At 33.7% G+C, this 24,739-nt stretch overlaps 1 protein-coding gene across 5 annotated transcripts in view; it reads left to right on the top strand.

Annotated features, from left to right (window-relative positions):
• LOC114329940 (choline/ethanolaminephosphotransferase 1) overlaps window positions 1-24,739 on the top strand; it is a 150,834-nt gene that overhangs the window by 100,149 nt on the left and 25,946 nt on the right. For all 5 annotated transcript variants that reach the window (XM_050648157.1, XM_050648155.1, XM_050648156.1 and 2 more), the window contains 2 exons: window positions 8,593-8,718; window positions 17,003-17,150. In XM_050648157.1, coding sequence (XP_050504114.1) covers window positions 8,593-8,718; window positions 17,003-17,150 — 274 coding nt within the window. The remainder of the gene's footprint in view (window positions 1-8,592; window positions 8,719-17,002; window positions 17,151-24,739) is intronic.

The raw sequence follows: 24,739 nt of genomic DNA, 5'->3' as shown, positions 1-24,739 counted from the left end.
TAATTTGGGCATTCTGAGCAAAAAAGGTCTCTTGTGATTTTTGTCTAAAATTGATTGTTTCGAGTTATATGGCCATTTTCTCATTTTCCAAATTTTAAATGGCGTATAACTCGACAACAATTAATTTTAGAGAAAATTCACAAGAGACCTTTTTTGCTCAAAATGTCCCAAATTATATAAAAAAATTGTTCGAAGTAAAAAAGTATTTTTGTAAATCTGTTTAAAAAAAATGGTTTAAACAATTTTTCGACCACGGCCCCGCCCGGCACCCTGTGGATATTTTATAAGGACCTCTTTTTGATTAAGTTTGTGCAAAAAATCGAATCGAAATAATTTCGCTAGCGGGAGCGACGATACATCTGGTCTAATATGGGAAGGGTAAAAAAAGTTGTAAACTGATCTTGTCAAGTGTATTTACCAAAAAGGATATGTTGAAAAATACAGTGCTCAACAAATTGATAAGAACCACCTTAAAAATTGGTCATTTTTAATGTCTAGAATTTCCTAAACCTGTTGTCCGATGTAAGTGATTTCTTTAACATGTTATATCCTTATTCTTTAACAATATCGCTGTAATAATATCGTTGATAAACAAGTAAATTGTCATTGTATACCGGGTGTACCAATCAAACTGTGATTTTTTCTCAAAGTTAAATACTGAAATGAAAAACCAACTCTAGCCTCATGTTTTCTTAATACAGTGGAACCCCGATAAGTCGGCCCCCGATAACCCGGACCGATTTTTATCAGACAAACATTTCAACAATAAAAATGTATTGCTGTTACAAAATCTCGTGAACCTAATTCATTCATTTGGTAACGTCAATATACGAACGAAACGATTGATGAATCCGACATTACTGAAAATATCAGGGTGCAGATGGGACCCTGTCGCGCAATTCGCAGCAAATAAAATAGTCGTATGTTTTTGGCTTCATTTTATTTCGGTTATACATACGCATTTTCAAGGTTCACGAGGTTTTGTACCAACTCTATGTAATATAATATTTGAGAGATAATGGAACCGGATTGAACTACATATAGCATAGTAAAAATGACTCATGGTACACCACATTCATTGTCGAAAACAACAGGAACCTGTATTATCCTTTATTTTTTTTAAACTGTCTGTGTTAGCATTGTTTAGAAAAGACTATTAAAGTTTTTTTTAACAATGGTCTTAGTCATCACTGTTATTAAATAACATAACATCAGAGACGGTATTGTGTGTAGTAAAGTCGTATTATTGTTCGCTTCCGTTTTGTAATCGTTCGTAAATGTATTCAGATTTTGTGTTTGCGTGTCTTTTGTCTATAAGGGCAACAAAACGTAAAATGTTGTAGTGACAATGGAAAAGAAACTAGAAGCATTAAGTAGAATTGATAAAGGTGAATCTTGCAGCATTATATTATGGTGTCGGTACATCTACAGTATCGGATTGGAAGAAAAATAGAACTAAAATCGAAGAATTTTTTTTTCAAAATGATAACAAAAGACAGTTTAATCGGTGCAAAGCTAATAAAGCTAAGAATGAGACTTTTGACGACGCTTTGTATGTGTGGTTTTGTGTGGAATGCGAACGTGGTTTACCAGTGTCTGTGTGACAATTATAACGGAGTTTATCTGTAAGCATACCATATTTTATTAATTTTTACCATTTTCTCCGGCTAATCCGGATTTTCGGGATAATCCGAGTTAACGGGGTTCCACTGTAATCTGTTTTTCGATTCATTCGGTTATGTTGGACAATAAAAATAGTGAAGTCACTGAAGGTTTTCACCTCCGATTTCGTTAAACCTCCGTCGATTTTTATGAAAATTGGTAAGTAGTTAGAGGATACTTTAAGCGGCAAAGGTGACATGATGCAAACTTGCGCTTTTACCTTGGTGGTGGAAGACACCCCTTCTCGGGGGTGAAAATTATTTTATTAAAAATAATACCATAAGTCGATTGAAGGACAAATTCTAAGCAAAATTTATTATATAAAGTTATTAATATAAATCAATGGTTTTTGAGTTATTGTGGATCGAAGATTTGATTTTTTCATAAAAAAATGCATGTTTTAAAGATGTTTTTCACGTATAACTCAAAAACTATAAGCTTTTACAAAAAAAGTTATTATTACCAAAATTGAAGATAATAAAAAATTGAATACACTCCCCACTTAAAGAACTAAACCAATGTTAATTCAAAGTGAGTTATGGCCTTATGGGTGATATGTAATTGAATGTAAATTTTCTTTCTACGAGTACTCAAATTTAAGTATTCAAGCTTAAATAACGGGAAAACGATGCATTCTATAAAATATACCTATAAAGCACTTGTCAAAGCACTTCGGATTACCTATCACATGAGCTCCAGAAGAAGTTAATAGCATTAAAATTAAGCAAATCATGTTGAAAATAAGAGAACCCTTTCGAATTTTTTAGGAAAAAGTGAAAAATAAAACATACCACATTTCCATAAAAATTAAAATTTATAGTAATCCTTACAATAATTTCTTTATATTAGCATAAGTAATGATTTCAACAATTTTGACCGGTTTAGAACGCAAATTTTTGAAAAAAATATATAATTTAAAAAAATCAGAATTTTTAAAATTATCATAATTTTCATTTTCTTTTGATAATAACTCCAAAAATACTCAATATGCGTAAAAAAATTATATACAGTGCGGTGCAAGAATATCGATCCACTAAAAATTTGGTCATTTTTGATGTTTCAAGTTTCCTAAACCTGTTGTCCGATTTAAGTGATTTTTTACCACGTTATAGCCTTATTCATTGACAATATCGCTGTAATAATATTGTTGCTAGACAGTCAAACTGTCATTGTATACCGGGTGTACGAATCAAACTGTGTTTTTTTCTCAAAGTTCGCATCATCCTGTGGACTATTCTGGCATTTATAAAATACTGAAATTAAAACCCAACTATAGTCTCAGGTTTTCTTAACATTTTGTCTTTCGATTCATTCGCTTATGTTGGATAATAAAAAAGTTAGGTACTTTAACAACTGGCCATGTTCGTCATCAGTTCAGGGTGTTTCTAAAATATTTGCTCAAAACTTTAAGGGGTAATTGTACATGAGAAAATAATGACAATTTGCTTTATAATCGTATGTCCGCTAACGCTTCGTTTCCGAGATACGGGATGTTCAATTTTTTTTACAAACACATGATTTACTTATTGCTTTAAAACCAGTTGATATATGCAAATCAAATTTGGTGGGTTTTAAGACGTAGTTATTGCGCATTTTTTGATATACAATTAAGAATTTAATATTCACCATTGGCGCGCAAGCGGGTATTATGACCGATAATATTACCCGTACGCACGCCAATGGTGAATATAAAATTCTTAATTGTATGTCAAAAAATGTGCAATAACTACTTCTTAAAACCCACCGAATTTGATTTGCATATCTCAACTGGTTTTAAAGCAATAGGTAAGTCATCTGTTTGTAAAAAAAATTGAATATCCCGTATCTCGGAAACGAAGCATTTGCGGACATATGATTATAAACCAAATTGTCATTATTTTCTCATATAAAATCACCTCTTACAGTTTGTCGCACTTATTTAGAAACACCCAGTATTGATGACGAACATGGCCAGTTGTTAAGCCAGTACCTAACTTTTTTATTATCCAACATAAGCGAATGAATCAAAAAACAGATTGTTAAGAAAACATGAGCTACAGTTGGGTATTTTATTGATGTTAAGTATTTTATAAATTTTAGAATATTCGACATGGTGTGGTGAACTTTGAAGAAAAAAATCACAGTTTGATTGGTAGATCAGGTATACAATGACAATTTACCTGTCTAGCAACAGTAGATATTCTTAAAGAATAAGGCTATAACATGTTAAAGAAATCACCTAAATCGGTTTAGGAAATTCGAGACATTAAAAATAACCAATTTATAGGTGATCCTTAACAATTTTTGTGCACTGTAAATGAGAAAATCGGAAAACCAAATGAGAAATTGTACGTTTTCTACTTAGGCTATATTTTAATATCATACAACCCTCGTATAGAGTAGCTATCAAAACCTAATTGTATTTAGTATAGGAGTAACCGTAGGGGAATAACATTTTCATCAAATTAATTATATTAAATCGGGCCAACGTAAGTTGTAACAATTATCTTTTAGTGCAGTCACTGAAGGTGGATATGAGCTATTACCTCCGATTTGGTTGAACCTCCATCGATTTGCATGAAAATTGGTGAGTGGTTAGAGGATATCTCAAGGAGCAAAGGTGATATGGTCCCAACTTGCGCTTTTACTGTGGGGGTGAATGCCACCCCTACTCGGGGTGAAAATTATTTTATTGAAAAGAACTCCACAAGTCGATAAACGGACAAATTCTAAGCAACATTTATTATATAAAGTTATTAAAACAAATCAAAACTTTTTGAGTTATTAAAGATCAAATATTTTAATTTTTCGTGAGAAAAATCCACGTTTTTAACCGATTTTTCATCAATAACTCAAAAACTATAAGTTCTTAGAAAAAAGTTATTATTGCCAAAATTGAAGCTAATATAAAATGAAATAAACACTTTACTAGAAAAACCTTTTAGTTTTAACTAAAAGTGAGTTATAGGTAATTGAATGTAGGCCTATATTTTTTTCGGCGAGTACCCAAATCTAAGTATTCAAGCTTAAATAACGGGAAAATGATGAATTTTATAACATAAACTTATTAAACATTTGTCAAAGTACTTAAAAATATCTATCAAATAAGCCCCCGAGCATGTTGATAGCATCAAAATTTATGATCCAAAAGTTTTTCAAAATTTATCTTTTAAAATTTTTTCCAAAAAATGTTATTGTTTTTTTTTAATAACTCCGTTAATTTTTACGATATCAGGATCACCTATAAACCGTTTAAAAGTTCATTCTAAGGGCTATTTAACCACGTTAAACATAATCGTTTAAACCCCTTGCTTTTTAAAAATATTAGGTTAAATGGCCCCGGTTACATGGTTCTCAAAGCAAAATTTAATCTTTAAACTTCTTTATCTCGGTTAGTTTTACCCTACAGAAATAGTAAAAAAGGTAAAATATTTGATACAGAAAACACTAAAATTTGGTCATATATCATTTTTTACGTATATTGAGTATTTTTGGAGGTATCAAAGAATATGAAAATTACGATTATTTTAAAAATTCTGATTTTCTTAAATTATCTCTTTTTTAAAAAAATATGCATTCTAAACCGGCCAAAATTGTTGAAATCATTACATATGCCAACATAAAGAAATTCTTTTAAGGATTACTATAAATTTTAATTTTTGTGGAAATGGCGTATGTTTTATTTTTCACTTTTTCCTAAAAAATTCGAAAGGGTTCTCTTATTTTCATTATAACTTGCTCAATTTTGACGCTATTAACTTGTTCTGAAGCTCATTTGATAGGTATTTCGAAGTACTTTGACAAGTGTTTAACAGGTATATTTTATAAAATGCATCATTTTCCCGTTATTTAAGCTTGAATAGTCGTCGAAAAAAATATACATTCAATTGCCCATAACTCACTTTGAAATAACATTAGTTTAAATCTTTAAGTAATGAATGTATTTAATTTTTTATTATCTTTAATTTCGGTAACAATAACTTTTTTCAAGAAGCTTATAGTTTTTGAGTTATACGTGAAAAACCGCTTTAAAACATGAATTTTTTTACGAAAAAATAAAATCTTTGATCTTTAACAACTTAAAAAGTATTGATTTATATTAATAAAAAAGCATCGGTATGGCTTGCAAATTGTAGAAGCCTCGGAGGTGTAACCAGAGAAGGTTCCCATTGTTTTCATTCTGGTGGGATGTAGAATAGCATTATGTTGTTTTATATGCCATTAGAGTGAAAACTTAGTCTTTTGCTAGCAGTTGCCGCTAGGGCACCTATGCCATTTCGTTCGTTGCAATCCGGGACTGCACGCTGGGGTTTGTTTTGGTTGGATCGGGGAGAGCAGCTTATGTGCCTCCTGATGAGAGACTAATAAGTTTCGAAACCGGTAGAGTTGCAGCAGTCTCTGATTGGACTAGAATATGGTTCGGCTGTATTTTCGTTTTGCAACGAAATTGAAAATGGTTATTCATTTTTTTATATTAATAACTTTATATAACAAATTTTGCTTAGAATTTGTCCCTCTATCGATTTGTGATATTATTTTTAATAAAATAATTTTCACCCCCGAGAAGGGGTGGCATCCACCACGAGGGTAAAAGGGCAGGTTGACATCATGTCACCTTTGTTCCTTGAGGTATCCTCTAATTAATCACCAATTTTCATGAAAATCGATGAAGGTTCAACGAAATCGGAGGTGAAAACCTTCATTGACTGCACTATTTAAAATAATACATTTCATGATTTAATTTATTGCCATAAGGCTTTTAAGAATATTACGGTAAATCTAATATCGATCCGTACATGTAATCATGAAAATAAAGTTTCTAAAAAGGGATCAATTGCATAATAGACCTGGATCCCGCGTAAGAAAAAAAAGTTGATTAATAGCAAGCTGAAAATTTGTTAATAGCTTAACGGTGTCTAGTCGGACAAACATTGATGCACGGGAACACTGAAACAGGGGAAGTTTTAACGGTGGAGCATGATAAACGTGTCGTCCTGACAAGTTTATGATGGTGAAAAATAGCAAGTTGTTTTTAAGTTTATTCAATAGCCAACGTTATATAATATATGAAAAAATGTTTGTCCGACAAAAAGGTTGGGCATTTTAACGAGTCCGACACGTAGAACATGTCACATCACAGGAACTACGTTGGTGATGAATAGCAGTCTGATTTTTGCATGAGAGTTTAATGAAAGGTTAAAAAAGCAATTGGAAGTTCTGTCGGACAAAATGAATGGGAAATTTTCCTAGTCGGACATTATAAACATGTAAGATATAGACAAAAATGTTGGTGATAAATAGCAAGCTAATTTTGATTTGTTTATGTACAAATTATATTTTGTAACGCAAAAAGTTATATGTCGGACAAAAAGTTTGGGCAAATCGAAGGAAATAAATAAAAAACATTTTTTCAGAATGAATTGGTCACATATTGATAAAGCTATTTTAGTTGTATATTATTATTTATATTCACATATTTGCATGTGCATATATATATACATGCACACTCCAAAAACAGTGAGGTAAGTATCAATGCATGTATATATTGCAAAACAACTATTTTTTGGGTGGAGTTTGATCTAGATATTCTCAAAATGACAATAAAAAATGTCAAAGAACATGTGAAAGCAATATCTTAGGGTTCTCTAATTAGGCGCATCAGAAAGTACGGAAAATTTCCTACAAAAAACGTTGTATACATTTTTTCCCTACTCAAATCTTAATCCTGTAAACGACATTGAAAAATGTTAAGAGTCTAAAACTTCGGTGCTTAAAGAATAGACGTAAATATGACACATTATGCTTAGAAGTATGTATTAGAAGGCTGCATTTGTCAGTGTGACACTTTGTGCTATACAAAATAGTATTGGTCTCTGAGTTTCTGTTTGCCACGTGTGTTTGAAATTAAGATTTATATTAACTATGGAGTGTTTTTGTGTCTATTTTTGAGTGTCAACAGTTTAAATTTTAAGTCGCCAAATCAAAAGTGAAACCATTCAACGGAACATTTTTGAGTAATTTTCGAACATTTTACAAAGTTAGTAAAATACTTGGTCATCAATTCAATGAGGTTCAGTTGCCAGATAATTGTGAAAGTTCTATTAAATATCATTCTTCGTGCTATAATGCTTTGCTTGGTTGAAAAAGGGTACCTAAATAAATTATTACTAAAATTGTATAACGTAATTTTTATCAAATTTCTACAAATGAAATAATAATGTAATTAATATGTCACATGGCAAGAAATAATTTTCTGCCAAAATAAATAGATTAGTTTAAATTTGAAGTTACGATTGCAATTTATTATGAATTATTGTCAAAAGTGACAGTTTTTCTTAAATGGAAATGTATTCTTAGACATAAGGGTAGACAGGGAATACAGTGCAAAAAGTCGATAGGTGGTCTATCTATCTCTTTTAACCAAGCGATCCCGCGCATGTGGCAGACAAAGATAGCTAGACCACTCAATCCATAATATAATTTGCCTGATCTACTATAAATGTATTACAGTGAGGTATCTAAATGATGTTGAGATAAATCGAAAGATATCGATTGTAATTGATTGCAGGTACTTTTGACATAGGATAATCACTCCTTGTTGAAATTTCAAAAATTATTTTTTTAAATTGTCCGACTAAAAAATCTACCCCTTATTTTTTTCCGACAACAGTCATTCTTGGTAAGGAACAATTTACTTAATTAAATTTCGTCTTGATAACGTTGGCTATCGAATAAACTTAAAAACAACTTGCTATTTTTCACAATCATAAACTTGTCAGGACGATACGTTTATCAAGCTCCACAGTTAAAACTTCCCCTGTTTCAGTGTTCCCGTGCATCAAAGTTTGTCCGACTAGACACCGTTAAGCTATTAACAAATTTTCAGCTTGCTATTAATCAACCTTTTTTTCTTACGCGGGATCCACGTCTATAATCTTTATTTTATTTTAGGTAGCTCATATGACTAAAAGCGAGATGGACTATATGGATTGGTCTCTGATGGGACCCGCAATGCTGTTTTTAAATCAATACTTCAATACTTTTATAAACGAATACTATGTGCTGTGGCTATGCCTGGTAAGTAAATTGATTGAATAAAAATAGACGGTTTCATTTTACTTCAGTTCGAGTCTCTTACAATCCTCTGACACGTGTTCCTAGGTTTACCCGTTATCTTGCTAGGTTACCCTAGGTCCTTGCAAAGAGGCTTTGCAAGAAGACTGAATTCAGTCAAAACGCACCAAGACACTTTTTTTTGAAAGTATGGTAGAATTATTTTATTTTTAAATTAAATAGGCATATTCAGTACAATTCATAGATTATTTAAGAAAAAAAATTAAAGAAAAATATTGAAAAATAAGCCAACGGTGGTAAATTTTTAAACACACCTCAAGAAACAATGAATTTTGCGGTGGACATCAGAACTCATCATTGAATCATGGTAAACAAAAAATTCAAAAAGATTTTATTAGCTTATGAGTTTCTCGAGCTAACGCTGTCAAGTTTTTTAGTTTTACCCAATTTTGACTGTTTCTATCGCTCACAAATTAAAACAACGAATTTTTTTTGCAAAAAAGGGTGAAAATTAACATATTTATTATTGTTAAACAAAACATAAGCATAAAACAAAAAAATATCTCGACAGTGATATGTCTAAAGAAAATATATACAAAATTCCAAGTGAGTTTGAAATTCCAAGTGAGTTTCCAAGTGAGTGAATTTGTTTTGCCTGCCAAATCGTAAATGATGCACACCGGAATATGTTTTTAAATCGCGGGGTAATTTACAAAAGAAAATGAGAACAGCTGTTGACCGTTTCTAACTACGCTCAAGCGCGCTGGCGCGAAGATGCTGTCGCGACTTCAATATAGTCGAAGATATGGATATTCAACATTATCTCCCTACCACCTTCGACTCGCTTTGCAGCAGGTTCGCGTCAGCACGCTTGAACCTAATGAACAACGGTCACCAGCTGTTCTAATTTTCTTTTGTAAATTACTCCGCGATTCAAGAAGATATTCCGGTGTGCATCATTTTCCGATTTGACAGACAAAAAAGAAGTTAAAAATAAGCGTTGACAATACTTTAAAACGCTTTTTCCTCAAACCTGCTTTTTTCAAAGGCTGTAGACTGTAGACATTGTAACTCGAAAACTACTTGACCGACCCACCTGGAATTTTGTATATATTTTCTTTAGACATTCTTTGAGGTAACGTTGTCGAGATCTTTTTTGTATTATGCTTATTTTTTGTTTAACAATAATAAATATGTTGATTTTCACCATTTTTTGCAAAAAAATTCGTTGTTTTGACTCTGAGTGATATCAAAAAGTCAAAAGTCGATAAATTAAAAAAAAACTCGACAGCATTACCTCGAAAAACTCATAAGATAATAAAATCTGTTTTAATTTTTTGTTTACCATGATCCAATGATGAGTTCTGATGTCCACCGCAAAGTTCATTATATTTTGAGGTGTCTTCAAAAATTTGCCACCGTTGGCTTATTTTTCAATGTTTTTTCTTGAATAATCTATTAATTATACTGAATATGCCTATTTAATTTAAAAATAAAATAATTCTACCATACTTTCAAAAAAAATGTGCTTGAAATTTGATTTCAACCCCTACGGCCCCCCTATCGGATAGCTATGACAGGATTTTGATAGGCAACCCATGCTAGAAATATTTGTCTATGTATGAAATTTAATAAAAAAAATGTTTCATCCGGCAAGCAGATGGGTACAGATCGACCTATATTCGGATCTTAGACTATGTATGCCTTTAGCGAGCTCTACGGGGAAAGATGAAGTGAGTTTCGATAACGATTAAAATAAACTGTGAACCTGAGGCCTATCAATGCCATCGGGCGATGCTAGGAATCTATTCCACTAAAGCATCAGCAGTTTACCCAACTGAACCGCTATCATTTTGTACTCAGAACCGAGTATAGCGCGAAACAAAAAAAAATTGGCTATCATTGCCCTTATTTATATAGAAATCTTTATTGCTGCGCACATATCAAAATAAGGTTTAAGGCACAGGGCCTTTTAGAAGATGAAGTGAAAAGGGGTACTGCGAGTCTCAGAAAATTCTACCCATGTGGATAGGGTATGTCCAAAAGGTGGACAACAAAAAAAAGTAAACAAGGCCAAAAAACTAGAATGAGAAACCCTGTATTAGAGACATCATACGTTTTAAGATTTCTTTGCCATGTTTTCAAAGATTACAATGTCAAAAAAAATTTCAAATTTCGGACAGTAATATAAGGACATATCCTTCTTATCAGCAATCCACGTGTTGTGTGGCGAGTCATGCGATGCCTAAGGGCCATATTTATAACAATTTCATCCATCGTTTGGAATTATAATTATTAATGTAAATTTAACGTATTATGTATTTTCATAACTTTTAAACGGTTTATACCCAAGTATTTCTAGTGGCTCTGCATGTGATTAACCTGTATCAGCACTGATGATGATATTTTTATATCAAAAACGTTCTGTGATTTGACGTAGCCGTTGAAGAGATTTTAATAAAATTGTATATATTTTATAAAGGATTTTCAATTAAAAAATTTTGTGATTAATAGTATACAGCCAGCTACAGGAAAATTCTTTCCTTGTAGATTCTGTCTTATTTACTATGTAGTTCCTCAATTTTATTGCTCGTTTCGTTCATCCACCTTTCCTTTGCTACCTTAATATTGTTTCTAATGACATTATGAATTTTTTGTATTCTACATCATTCTTATGGAAATAAAATTATCCAGGCTTTGGCCAAACTTTTCACCGAATGCATTTACCAAGGAAAAACCCCTTTTTCTCAATGGAAATGGAACAATGTAGTCACTGTTTTATTACACAAGAAAGGAGACCTAACAGATCTAAAAAAAACTACCGTCCTATTAGTTTGCTATCACACATATATAAACTTAAAAAAAAATATCAAAAAAAAAGACTGGAGGCTAAGTTATACTTCTATCAGCCTACAGAACAAGCTGGATATAGATCGGGATATAGCACCAACGACCACTTACTAGTTGTAAAGACCCTGATAGAGAAGTCTGCAGAATACAACAAACCATTGGCACTGATTTTCGTGGACTACGAGAAAGCATTCGACACCTAAGCCAGCCAAAAATGTTAAAAGCATTGACAGAATGCCGAATAGACCATCGCTACACTAACTTGATCAAATATATCTACCAAAATGCAACGGCTTGCGTAAGACTATCTAAACAAGAAACAAATAAATTCTATACACAGCGAGGAGGACGACAAGGAGACACCATCTCAGCAAAGCTATTCACGACTCTTTTATAACATACCTACTTGTAAGAAGGTACCTAGATCTGAACGGATATGGTATCAACATAAATGGAGAGAAGTTGACGCAACATGAACAGGACGCAAATAATGACTAATCTGGTGCTAAATCGTAATATCGTTGTTGATGGAAGGGATATTGAGCAGACCGCCTCTTATATACTTGGGACATGAAATTCGGTTGGGCAGAGATAACCAGACATGTGAGCTCCCACGACGCATATGATTAGCTTGGGCTGCACTTGGTACATTGAACTATGTATTTAAATGCTTACACATATGCCTCAAAAGGAAAATCTTTGACCAGTGTGTCTTGCTTGTACTTATTTATGGAACGCAAACATTAACACTCACAAAAAGGTAGTGAATAAGATTCGCGTAACTCAGAGGGCTATGGAGCGCCAGATGTTGGGTGTCTCCTTGAGAGACAGAATCCCAAACGAAGAAACACGTCGTAGAACAAAAACAATAGACACTGTCGAAATAATCGCGTCCCTATAGTGGAATTGGGCAGGACATGTCGCCAGATTATCAGACAACCGAAGGACAAAAAGTATTGTCGAGTGGAGGCCACGAGAAGAAGCATTACGGAGCAGAGGACGCCCACCAACCAGATGGACCTACGATCTGGAGAGTGTTATCAGTAACTGGAGGCAAGGACAGAGACAGATGGAAAGAGCTGATAGAGACCTATGTCGAGCAGTGGATGCGTTTGGGTTGATGATCATCACTCTTGTGTTGATATGCATCAGTGGTATGGTGGCCAAAAGTACATCAAATTAAGCAAGGATATGTATCAGTGGTATGGTGGCCAAAAGTACATCAAATTAAGCAAGGTGCAAAGACTTGCTTGTCTCGGGATCACGGGGGTTATGAGGGGCACACCTACGGCAGCTAGGAAGGCACTACTGGATCTCCCTCCTTTACATATAACAATAAGAGGTGAGGCGAGAATGCGATATTATAGACTGCGAGAAAACCTGAGCAACGTACCAGTTAAATCAGGACATAGTAGAATAACGAATGAAACTAATGATGCCGAATGGATGATGATTTCTGAACATATGACATCAAGATACAAGCCTGAAGTACCTTTTCAAGTGGACATTTGCCCACGAGACGAATGGTACAGAGGAAACTCTCGACCCAGACTGCAGGGTTACTATTTTACTATTACCTGGTATACGGACAGGTCTAAAACTGCAGACGGTTCGGGCGCAGGAATATTCTGTAGTGGTGGAAATTTCAACATTTCTATTCCACTGGGAGAATATACCTCCGTATTTCAGGCAGAGATTTTTGCAATCTTGCAGTGTGCAAGAGAAAACAACCTGAGTGCATTCGAACTGCAGCGGGTTAATATATGCACAGATAGCCAAGCAGCCATTGGGGCTCTTATAAGCCCTAAGGTGAACTCTAGGCTGGTGTGGGAATGTCGACAAGAACTTGACAGACTGACACAACATATCAGTGTTATACTGGTATAAGTTCCAGGTCATCGGAGCATATATGGCAATGAAAGAGCTGATGAACTTGCCAAGAGAGCATCAGCTACAAAATACGTGGGTCCAGAGCCGGCCATGGGAGTGCCAAAAAGAACCGTCAGCGAACGAAAAAAAGCCTGGATCCGAAGCCAACACAACTCACACTGGGAGAGTGTACCGGGGCAAACACATGGCAAGATGTACATACGGACATGTGCTAGTAGGGCTGAGTTACCTGCATACAATGGGGCTGTTTCATGGAGACTTTGTAACAAAAAGAAGAAGAACTTCTTGTTGGAGTGAAAGTAAAGAGGACGATAAACTCCAACAGAAGTAAGGAAAAGAAAAGAAATTAATGTGTTTTATTGGACATAAATGAATGGCTTCAACGTTGAGAAGTCGAAGTAATAAAACATATTAAGAAAAAGCTGAAGTAATAAAAATACTACTTGTGCAGTGGTATTATGTAGGGGGGAAATAATGATAATGAAGTTGAGGAAAGGGGAATTAAAAGGGATAGAAGTAGAAGTATGAAGAGACAGAGGCAAACTAAATGGAGTTGGCTAGCAAGAGACGCAAGAGAACAACTTGACATTCAAGGATGGATACGGCTCGTTTGCATGCCTGTCGAAGAACAGTAGCTCAAAGTAGATAATAATGACTAGAAAAGGTATATACTAAGATAAGAATAATGTTCTGAAAATAAATAAAGGAGAATAATTGCTAAAGAAGAACAAATTAAATAACACTAAAAAATCATGGGCCCAAGAAAATGATCTTCGATCATTCTCCCAGGTATCTTACACTGCTGTCAAATATTAAATATATTAAATATATCAATAAATGTAAATATAAAGGAATAAGAAGAAATGATATGCAAAATAAATAAACATTTATTTATTTACCAGGATAACTACTAGATTTTTGACAATCTCTGAGTTAAACAATGCATATAATGTGACTCTAACATGACAAAAGTTATCGTTAAACATGATATATCATATAACAACAGTCCTGTTATATGTATGTACAAAAATATATACCTCTTACTTATACATAGGGTACAACTCACACGAGTTCCTTTACCAAATGGTTATAGTACGCTCGCTACGTACAACTAAATTAAAAACCGACGAATATGAAAACTATAAATAAGCAAGCACAAGCCTGACTAATGAAAATACTATAATGAATTAAGTAAACTTAACGAATGAAATTGAAGCGAAGAAATATAATATACAACCGACTTGAATTGACCGAACAAATGAAGAAAAGCTAATGAACACAAAATATTCGGGAAACAAGCAACTAATACAACCTAAATTTATATAATGACATGAAATCAACCTAAATAAACAATAAAATATAAAAAGTAATACCTTTTGGGCAAATACGCAGAGCTCAATGTACAATACCTCAAAATCATACATGTTTGGGAACTTAACAAACTTATATGTACCTATATTAAAAGCCAAATAAATGCAAGCTAAATCTTAAACAAGGTTGTTCTGAAGCTATTTTCTTGTGGCATTCTTATAATCAAGTATATTCAAATGGGAAATAAGCCACAATTTTACCTAAAAATGATTTTATTAACGTTTCGACGCCCAAGTCGGGTGTCGTTGTCAAAATACAAAATAATATTAAATAAACAAAAATGTTGTTGCTTAGTAAAAAATTCTTCTAATAATTTATTTAATCTGACTCATTTATATCGGCAATTCAGACACGTATTATACATTTTAAAGTAGACGACTTTAAAAATGATATTGCCAATATTGATGAGTTGCGTTCCTGGGACGAGGTAATTAATAAACATGTAATAACTAACTTAAACAAGGTAATTAATAAACATAGTGCATTAAACCAAAACGTCTGAGATATAATATGAATAAACCAAACCCAAATGGCTCCGGAAGAGACTGCTGCTGCATCCCCGGAAATGAGCACAGGATGGTGCAAAACCATGACTCTTGTACAGTGCCGGCAAAAAAATCTTTACATTGCCAAATAAATCACCAAATCTGAAGACAACTTGCATACGTTCTGTCTGCGCTTGAATGGGAGGGTAGGGGAGGGGGGATAGCGTACTTGTAACGGCAATTATCTGTAGTTTACGGAGTGCTTGGCTTATTTGGGGTATTCTGCGCATTTGCACTGTAAAAAGTTGGCTTTGTGCGGGTAGTCAGTGTTAAACTTCTTCTCATTTACCCCGTATAGTTTGAGATGGTCAAATTCTAAACTGACCTGAAAAATATGGGTCGAAAGAAACTCACAAAAAAGGTGAAGATTTGTGCTTTAACATTACTGGAGAAAGGAGACTCTGTAACTACCGTAGCACGTGATATTGGTGCTTCAAGGGGGGGCTATTTATCAAATGAAACGTTTGGCTGCAACGTTTCAGTTGATAAATAGCCCCTCTTGAAGCACCAATCTCACGTTCTACGGTAATCACAGAGTCTCCTTTCTTTAGTGAGTTAAAGCACGAACCTTCTCCTCTCTTGTGAGTTTCTTTCGACCCATATTTGTCAGTTCAATTTAGAATTTGACGATCTCAAACTTTACGCGGTAAATGAGAAGAAGTTTAACCCTGACTACCCGCACAAAGCCAACTGTTTACAGTGCAAATGCGCAGTATACCCTAAATAAGCCAAGCGGTCCGTAAACTACATATAACTGCCGTCACAAATACGCTATCCCCCTCCCCTACCCTCCCCTCCAAGTGCAGACAGAACGCATGCAAATTGTCTTCAAATTTGGTGATTTATTTGGCAATGTAAAGATTTTTTTTGCCGGCACTGTAGATCCAGGTGCGAAGACGAAAAGGAGCTGGAATGACCCCAAAAAAAACTTGTTCCCCCAAGTGACTAATGGTGGGCTCTCGGTGTTGTGCGATGTTTCAAGATTTCACGTGAGTGGCATGAGACTCGATGATTTTATGCAGAAAACCCCATTGGAAGAATTACTTATTTCGCCCAAATAATCCTCAATAGGTTTGGTGATCCATATTTAGAAATTCACATTTTTAACTGACACCAGGTATCGCTAACCTCCAAACTGGACTTAAATTTGTCCCATACCACTCACTCAGAAGTTCCAACCAAAAGTGAAAGCTGATGTTCTTTTCGTCTGTCAAAAGGACGACCTCAGAACACGAAAGAATATTTCTCAATAGGTGGCGTATATAGTACGTTCCATCACCGAAGTATGACGTCACGTAAGTAGTCCTTTACGAGAAAATTAGAGAATTTAAAAGAAATCAACAGAAAATAAATTATAAAAATAGGTACAATAAGCCAAGTGGCTGCAGTACAACCGGTTCACAACAGACGGCTTCCAGGAAAAAAAATCATTCTTGTGTTTACGTTTGCTACGTTAATCCATCAGCATCAGATTCTCCTGAGTCTTCTCGTTAATTAAAGAATAAAAAATACTGTAAAATTATAAAATAAAAAACCCAAAAAAAATTAAACACAAAAAACAAAAATAAAATTATGACTTGTATTACCTGGTGGTTATTGAAATTGTTTTATTAATTCACATTTATTTTCAGATATGGGTGGCAATCGATCTCCTCAGATACTGCTCTCAAATCTGCCACGAAATTTGCGACTCACTTCATTTAGAACTGTTCAAGATACCGTACCCTGGAGGTCCTATGAGGTCATATGTTTCTAGTAGCGCATCAGTAGAAAAAAATGGTACGAATAACAAAGTAACTAATAGATTACAGAAATCACGCGCTAAAAGTAAACATTGATTAGTAGAAACACTTATTTAGTTTGAGCACTTTTTTGTGATTATCGTTTGTTAAGTGTTTCAGTTTTTTCAGATACGGACCAGAGACAAATATATAGTGGTCAATTTCTTGAATTTATTGAATATATTTCGGAATGAGCTTAATTGTTTCAATGACTGTGAAATGAGTCTATATTTTTGGGGTTGATACGTTTTATGTATATAATATAGGGCTGGTAATTTTACTTAAAAAATTCCTTACTTTCGGATATTTATTAGAAAATGTGATAATTTGAGAAATATTGGAATACTTCGAACATATATACTGGTTTATTTTTTGTTTTTATGCTATTTACTTAATGTAGTTTAATATCTCTTTAAAGGTACTAGTACACTTTAGAAGACCAAAAATAAGCTTTTTTTCAAGAATGTTTTTCTCAGAACCATTAAAAATGAACATAAAACTTTTTACATATTAATATCTAACTCTTAGAGAGTACAAAAAAATATATCTTTTTTTATTTATGCACGTACACTAATATTGTAGAGGGCGCCAAAGTCGAGTCCTCGAAAAAAAGATGGCGGACAGTTAATCTCAGGATTGCGATCTCGGAAACAAAAAAATCGTACGGCATTTGAAAAAGGAAGGTTTCTTACGTGACAATTTACCACAATTTGGCCAAAAAATAAAAAATTAATATTTTTTAACCATGAAAAACTGAAGAAAAAGGGCGATTTTTCACAAATTTTTTTCAAATTTCCGTAAAAAATTTTTTTTGCGGAAAATTGTCACGTAAGAAACCTTCCTTTTTCAAATGCCGTACGAGTTTTTTGTTTCAGTGATCCCAATCATGAGATTAACTGTCCGCCATCGGAACTACTTTTTTTCGAAGCCTTGAGTTTGGCGCCCTCTACAATATTAATGTACGTGCATAAATGAAAAAATATATATTTTTTGTACTCTCTAAGAGTTACATATTAATATGTAAAAAGTTTTAAGTTAATTTTTAATAAAGGTTCTGAGAAAATAATTCTTGAAAAAAATGCTTATTTTTGGTCTTCTAAAGTGTACTAGTACCTTAATGTTAACCCTTAGTCTCCCACCACGTTTAGATTTTTTTGACAGTTACTTCCCAACGGTACTTTTAAGTCCGCCTTATTTTTTCGGTTATAACTTTCTAAAATAAGCGAAAAGCGTTGTTTTTTCCCAACATACCGTTAGAGTACCTACAAATCTTGTTGTGTTTTTGATACCAAGAGGTTTGAATGACTTTTGAAGTATTTAACATCAGCTGATAATTAATAAATGATATTTAACAGAACATTATCGAATTAGATCTACTTCAATACTTGGGATATAAGGATACCAGAATTTGGTGGTACTCAAAAGTACCGTCGGGGACTAAGGATTAACTTAGGTAGTCTTGTGACGTGCTTACTGCCTAAATTACTTTTAATTAACACTTCTTCCAAAATATTGATGGTAATCCATCACATATCCATATTCGAGGTATGTCCCAAAAGTATCGGACTTTCGTCCATAACTTTGCAATGCTAAATTCTTCGTCATCCAGCTCATGGAATCCATCGAAGTAGTCTCTGTACGATCCAATTACACACTCCCTTAGGTGCTTTATATCACTGAAACAATTCTGAAATTAAATTTTTGTAATGAGCTTCAGTTTCACTGTCTCATGTAACTACAACACCGTTTGAATCGGCTCTATTATGGACTGTACAGAGACTTGTCTTACCTTGTGCTCCTTGCCAAAAACGGTGGTTCGCCTTGTCTGAAAAGCTTCATTGAATGTGCTGGCCCACTATTGTGATGAAGAAACCAGCCGAAGATCGCCTAAACATCTTCTTTGTGTGCCGTGCTTGTTTTCAAGCGTTGGCTATCGTGTTAACAAGCTGATGAAATGTTTCTCGGTCGGCAGCTATATGAAACAATTCCTCGACCGTTCAACCTGTCCATTATCTAATGTTACGCAGTCAGGACAGTTGTTTTCTTCCAACCCAGGTTTTCCTTTGATTTTGCCCTGAGGGTCAATCCATGCCAAGTGGTCCAATATAAATTAAGTTGGTTGCTTGACTATTTTTAATATTTTTGATTTTTCTACCTTTTAAACTTCAGTCTATAGAGACTACAGAATTCCATTCATTTTATTTTAAAAAAATTTAGTTTGCCGATGACGGCCATTTTTTGTTAAAGCGTATCGATCATTTTCACGGAAAACATGACTTCGCTCTTTAGCCAATATTTTCATTGAGGTTTGTCCTAGAACAATAAATCAAAAACCAAACTTTTTAGAAGAGTATATTCTAAAAAACAGCCTATAGCATTATTTAATTTCAAACCACCCTTAAGGCCTTAAATGAACCTCAAAGTTTGAAAAGGTAAACTGATAAAATTCCATTTTTAGCATTTTTTTAATAGCATAAGGCTAGATAGATAATAGATAATGGTTTGTACTTTTTTTTTCTGCAAAAGACATACGTACATACTTTAAATAAAAAAAGTTTGAGCTTTGAGACTTGAGTAAATTTTTTCAAAAACAATCTCAAAAATGTAATTTTTTGAAAAATCTCAAAGTTTGACCCCTTATATCCCTGATGGGCACGGATGAAAAAATTTGAAATTTTAGCCCCTAGCAAGTAGAATAAGGAGTAAAAATTTGGAGTTGCAGACTTACCTCATATAGGAGTTACAGGCCTGAAAAAATGGTCAAAAATCAAAATGGTCAAAATTTGAGCATTTGCGGGCAGGGTAATTAAAATTCAAATAAACTGTCTAATGAAATAAAAATTAATGTATTTTCATCAGATTTCACAATGAATACAAATTTATACAGGGTGGGGCCAAAAAAAGAGTCCATCTCGATATTTGGCAGTTATTAGATTTTAAGGGAATGCCGAAACAGGTCGATTTTTATTTTTAAATTACAATTTTTTTTATTTATTTCATACGTCTCCATGACTGTCATCGTCAGTAACGTCATCCATCTGGGCGTGATGACGTAATCGATGATTTTTTTTTTAATGGGAATAGGGGTCGTATGTTATCTCATTTGAAAGAGTGTTCAATTCTCTGTTCAGTAGTATAAACAATAATATAATTATTTATACAGGGTGGCCAAAAAATAATTTTTGAATTAAATTAATTGACACAAAAAGAAGAATGTATGTAATTTATTTAACTAAAAATACATTTTATTGCTGTCATAAAATAGAAAAAAAAATATTTGGCAACTAAATATTGCTTTTCGCTTAAATTAAATGTTCAAACTGTCAAGAGGTAGGTGGGAGGCTGTTTGTGATTTAATTTAAGCGAAAAGAAATGTTTATTTGTGAAATAAACATTTTTTCTATTTTCTGACAGCAGTAAAATGTATTTTTAATTGAAAGACCCCTACTTCCATTTAAAAAAAAATCATCGATTACGTCATCACGCTCTGATGGTTGACGTCACGTAGTATAAAATATATCCCAAAAAATTGCAATATAATAAAAATAAAAATGGACCTATTTCGGCATTTCCTTAAAATCTAATAGGTAACTATTGCCAAATATCGAAGTGGACTCTTTTCTTTGGCCCACCCTGTATAACTTTGTATTCATTGTGAAATCTGGTGAAAATACATTAATTTTTATTTCATTAGACAGTTTATTTGAATTTTAATTACCCTGCACGCAAACGCTCAAATTTTGACCATTTTGATTTTTGACCATTTTTTCAGGCCTGTAACTCCTATATGACGTAAGTCTGCACCTCCAAATTTTTACTTCTTATTCTACTTGCTAGGGGCTAACATTCAGCCAAATTTCAAATTTTTTCATCCGTGCCCATCAGGGATATAAGTGGTCAAACTTTGAGATTTTTGAAAAAATTAAATTTTTGAGATTTTTTTGAAAAAATTTACTTAAGTCTCAAAGCTCAAACTTTTTTTATTTAAAGTATGTACGTATGTCTTTTACAGAAAAAAAAGTACAAACCATTATCGGCATGCCTTATGCTATTAAAAAAATGCTAAAAATGGAATTTTATCAGTTTACCTTTTCAAACTTTGAGGTTCATTTAAGGCCTTAAGAGTAGTTTGAAATTAAATAATGCTACAGGCAATTTTTTTAGAGCATACTTTTCTAAAAAGTTTGGTTTTTGATTTATTGTTCAAGGATAAACCTCAGTAAAAATATTGGCTAAAGAGCGAAGCCATGTTTTCCGTGAAAATGATCGACACGCTTCAACAAAAATGGCCGCCATCGGCAAACCAAATATTTTAAAAATAAAATGAATGCAATTTTGTAGTCTCTATAGACTGAAGTTTAAAAGGTAGAAAAATAAAAAAATATTAAAAATAGTCGAGCAACCACCTTTGGACCACTTGGCTTGGATTGACCCCTGAATGATCAAGCGGAGGAAACGATATTTAGGTTTTCTCATTATATGACCGGAGTATTGAACCTTTCTCATTTTTATGACGTTGATCAATTCTCGCTCTTTGTGCATGGTCTCCATCACACGTTCGTTGGTTATGTGTGCTGTCCACGGGATTCTGAGCCTGAGACGGTAACACCAGAACACTAACGCTTCTAATTTGTTGAGATTCTTCATTTTTGTTGTCCAAGTTTCACATACATAGAACAAAACGGACCAGACGTAGCACTTTATTTTATTATAATCGTATCCCTTCTACCATACAATGGTGTAGGGTTGCACCTTTAATCTAACAACTTAACATATCTAGCTTTACATACTTACAAATATACAAATTATACTTTTACATCTAATTTTACATTTCTAATTAATTTCATTAATACTCTAAAATATCAGTTACTGTTATCTATGTATATGTTACCGGCCAAACCCGATCTCGGGTCTTTGGCCTAGGCCAAACTAGTTTGGCCTAAACGCTATAGGATAAAGTAGTTTGGTCTAGGCCAAACTAGTTTATCCTGATATTAATATGAAAAATGCAGGATAAACTAGTAAAGCCTTTAATAATATACCTACAAAACCAAAATAAATAGATAAACTGAATAAAATACTCTGTAATTGGACAATAATCATTTCTATTAAAAGATAATGACTAGTCGGTAAAATTTATGGACAATTCATAATACAAACAATCATCAATCATATTATAAAAAATAACCAGTAATAATTATACCTCAATTGTAAAAATTATTTATTTTTCCATGGAATGTTTTGGTCACACTTATATTGGCCGATTATCATTGCTTTCTTGCTTTTGCATCTGTTTGTGGAACAGTTTATGTTACTGCTACATTTGACAAAACGTTGTCCTGATCCAACTGAACCTCTCGTAGCAGCAACCCTTAACGATATTTCAGAGCCGTAGTGTATATCTACTACCTCTAGAAAGTTTGATAGCAGATGACGAATTTTGATCTGAAAGAGACAGAGACATTAATACCCCAAAAAGTTTGATGAATTATCTCTAAAATATCGTTAAGGGTGGCAGCTACGAGAGATTCAGTTGGATCGGATAAGGTTTTGTCAAATGCAGCTAGAACAAAAACTGTTGCATAACACAAACAGATGCAAGTGCAGAAAGTCAATGATAATCCGCAATTCTAAGTGTCATCAAGACACTCCATGGAAGAAGAAATAGTAATTTTTATAATTGAGGTATAATTATTGCATTGCTTTAAGGTACGTTTTGTAGGTATATTATTAAAGGTCTTACTAGTTTATCCTGCAGTGTTTGTATTAATATGAGGATAAACTAGTTAGGCCTAGGCCAAACTAGTTTATCCTAACGCGTTCTGGACAAAGTTTGTCCTGAATTCGGGTTTGGCCGGTAACATATATACAAATTTTTTCCACTCTTTTTTGTCTTGTGCTATTGCTTTGGCATCTATCCAGTTTGATCTTTTCTTTTGCAGATTGGTTCCTATTGTTTTATCCCATGTTTGTCTGGGTCATCCTCTCTTTCTGTTTTTTGATACTTTTGCTTCCCATACTCTTCGAACTGGTCTAGTTTCTTTCATTCGTTGTAGATGTCCCCACCAACATAATTGTCTTTGCTTTATATACTCCAATGTGGATGGTATTTTTAACTCACTTCTTATCTCTTCATTTCGTAGTCGGTCTAATTTTGTGACCCTTTTACTCTTCTCAAGAACTTCAATACTCTTAAACGTGCGATCAATGACAGACTTCTACTGCACAATATAGAACGCCAGCCAATAAAGCTTTTTCGTGCAAGTTCTATTCTGGTTGAAATTTCCTCATCACTTTCAACCCTGCAGTCAATCCAGCTACACAGATATCTAAAGTGTTCTACCCTTTCCAAGATTTTGTTATCTAATTTTAGTACTGAGTCTTCGCCTAAACATGTGTCCATTTTATTTTCATTGCGTCCCGCACTTTTTTTAAAACGTGAACGTCAGAACGATTCGAGTAGATTCAATGAACAATGTTAAGAAAAAGAAAACAATCAACATACAAACTTGTTTTAGGATCATAACCATCCACACCTACTTACCGATTGATAAACTTGTTAAGCATATTTTCATCATTAGCGACCATTTCTAAGTTGTTCAGTGCGACCTGTAAGCGAATGTTTTCTGCTCTGTCCTGAGCAACTTTGGAAGTAACTTAGTATACGTGCGAGTCAGTTCTATCTAAAATAGATTTATTGAAATATACATTTTCGATTCTCCAGTTTGGTCCAATTACTGTCAGCAGTTTGGTCCATTTATGCGTGTTGCAGTTGTAATCGTTGGGCTGAAAAGTTCGTAGGCCAACATAGAAAGAATTTGTTTTTTGATAAAATTTGATTTTATTATTCAATATAGTTACCTTCGAGGGCAATACAACGATTATAGCGGTCATACAACTTTTCAATACCATTTTTATAATACAATTTATACTCAAAAGAATACTCAAAATAAGCCTCAGTTTCGGCGATTACCTCTTCGTTGGTGCTAAATTTCTTTTCAGCGAGCATTCTCTTGAGGTCAGCGAACAGGTGGAAGTCGCTGGGAGCCAGATCCGGCGAATACGGTGGCTGCGGAAGCAATTCGAAGCCCAATTTATGAAATTTTGCCATCGTTTTCATTTATTTGTGACACAGTGCGTTGTCTTGATGAAATAGCACTTTCTCTTTCTTTAAATGGCGCCGTTTTTTCTCAATTTCGTCGTTCAAACGCTCCAATAACGCAATATAATAGTCGCTGTTGATGGTTTTTCCCTTTTCAACATAGTCGATGAATATTATACCATATGCATCCCAAAATACTGATGCCATAACCTTGCCAGCCGACTGTTGCGTCTTTTCCCGCTTTGGAGTCGGTTCATCACGTGAAGTCCACTCGGCAGACTGTCGATTGGACTCCGGTGTGGAATGATGAAGCCATGTTTCATCCATCGTAATATATCGACGCAAAAATTCGGTTCTATTATGATTGAAGAGCTTCAAACACTTCTCAGAAGCATCAATTCGTTGTTGTTTTTGATCGATTTTGCACAAAGTTTTCGTATACCCAAATATTCATGCACAATATATCCAACACGTTCCTTTGATAT

This window comes from Diabrotica virgifera, chromosome 4 (assembly GCF_917563875.1).
Source record: "Diabrotica virgifera virgifera chromosome 4, PGI_DIABVI_V3a".
Classification (NCBI taxonomy): Eukaryota; Metazoa; Arthropoda; class Insecta; order Coleoptera; family Chrysomelidae; genus Diabrotica; species Diabrotica virgifera.
The sequence above is the reverse complement of the archived record's forward strand: the minus strand, read 5'-3'. Positions and strand labels throughout refer to the sequence as shown.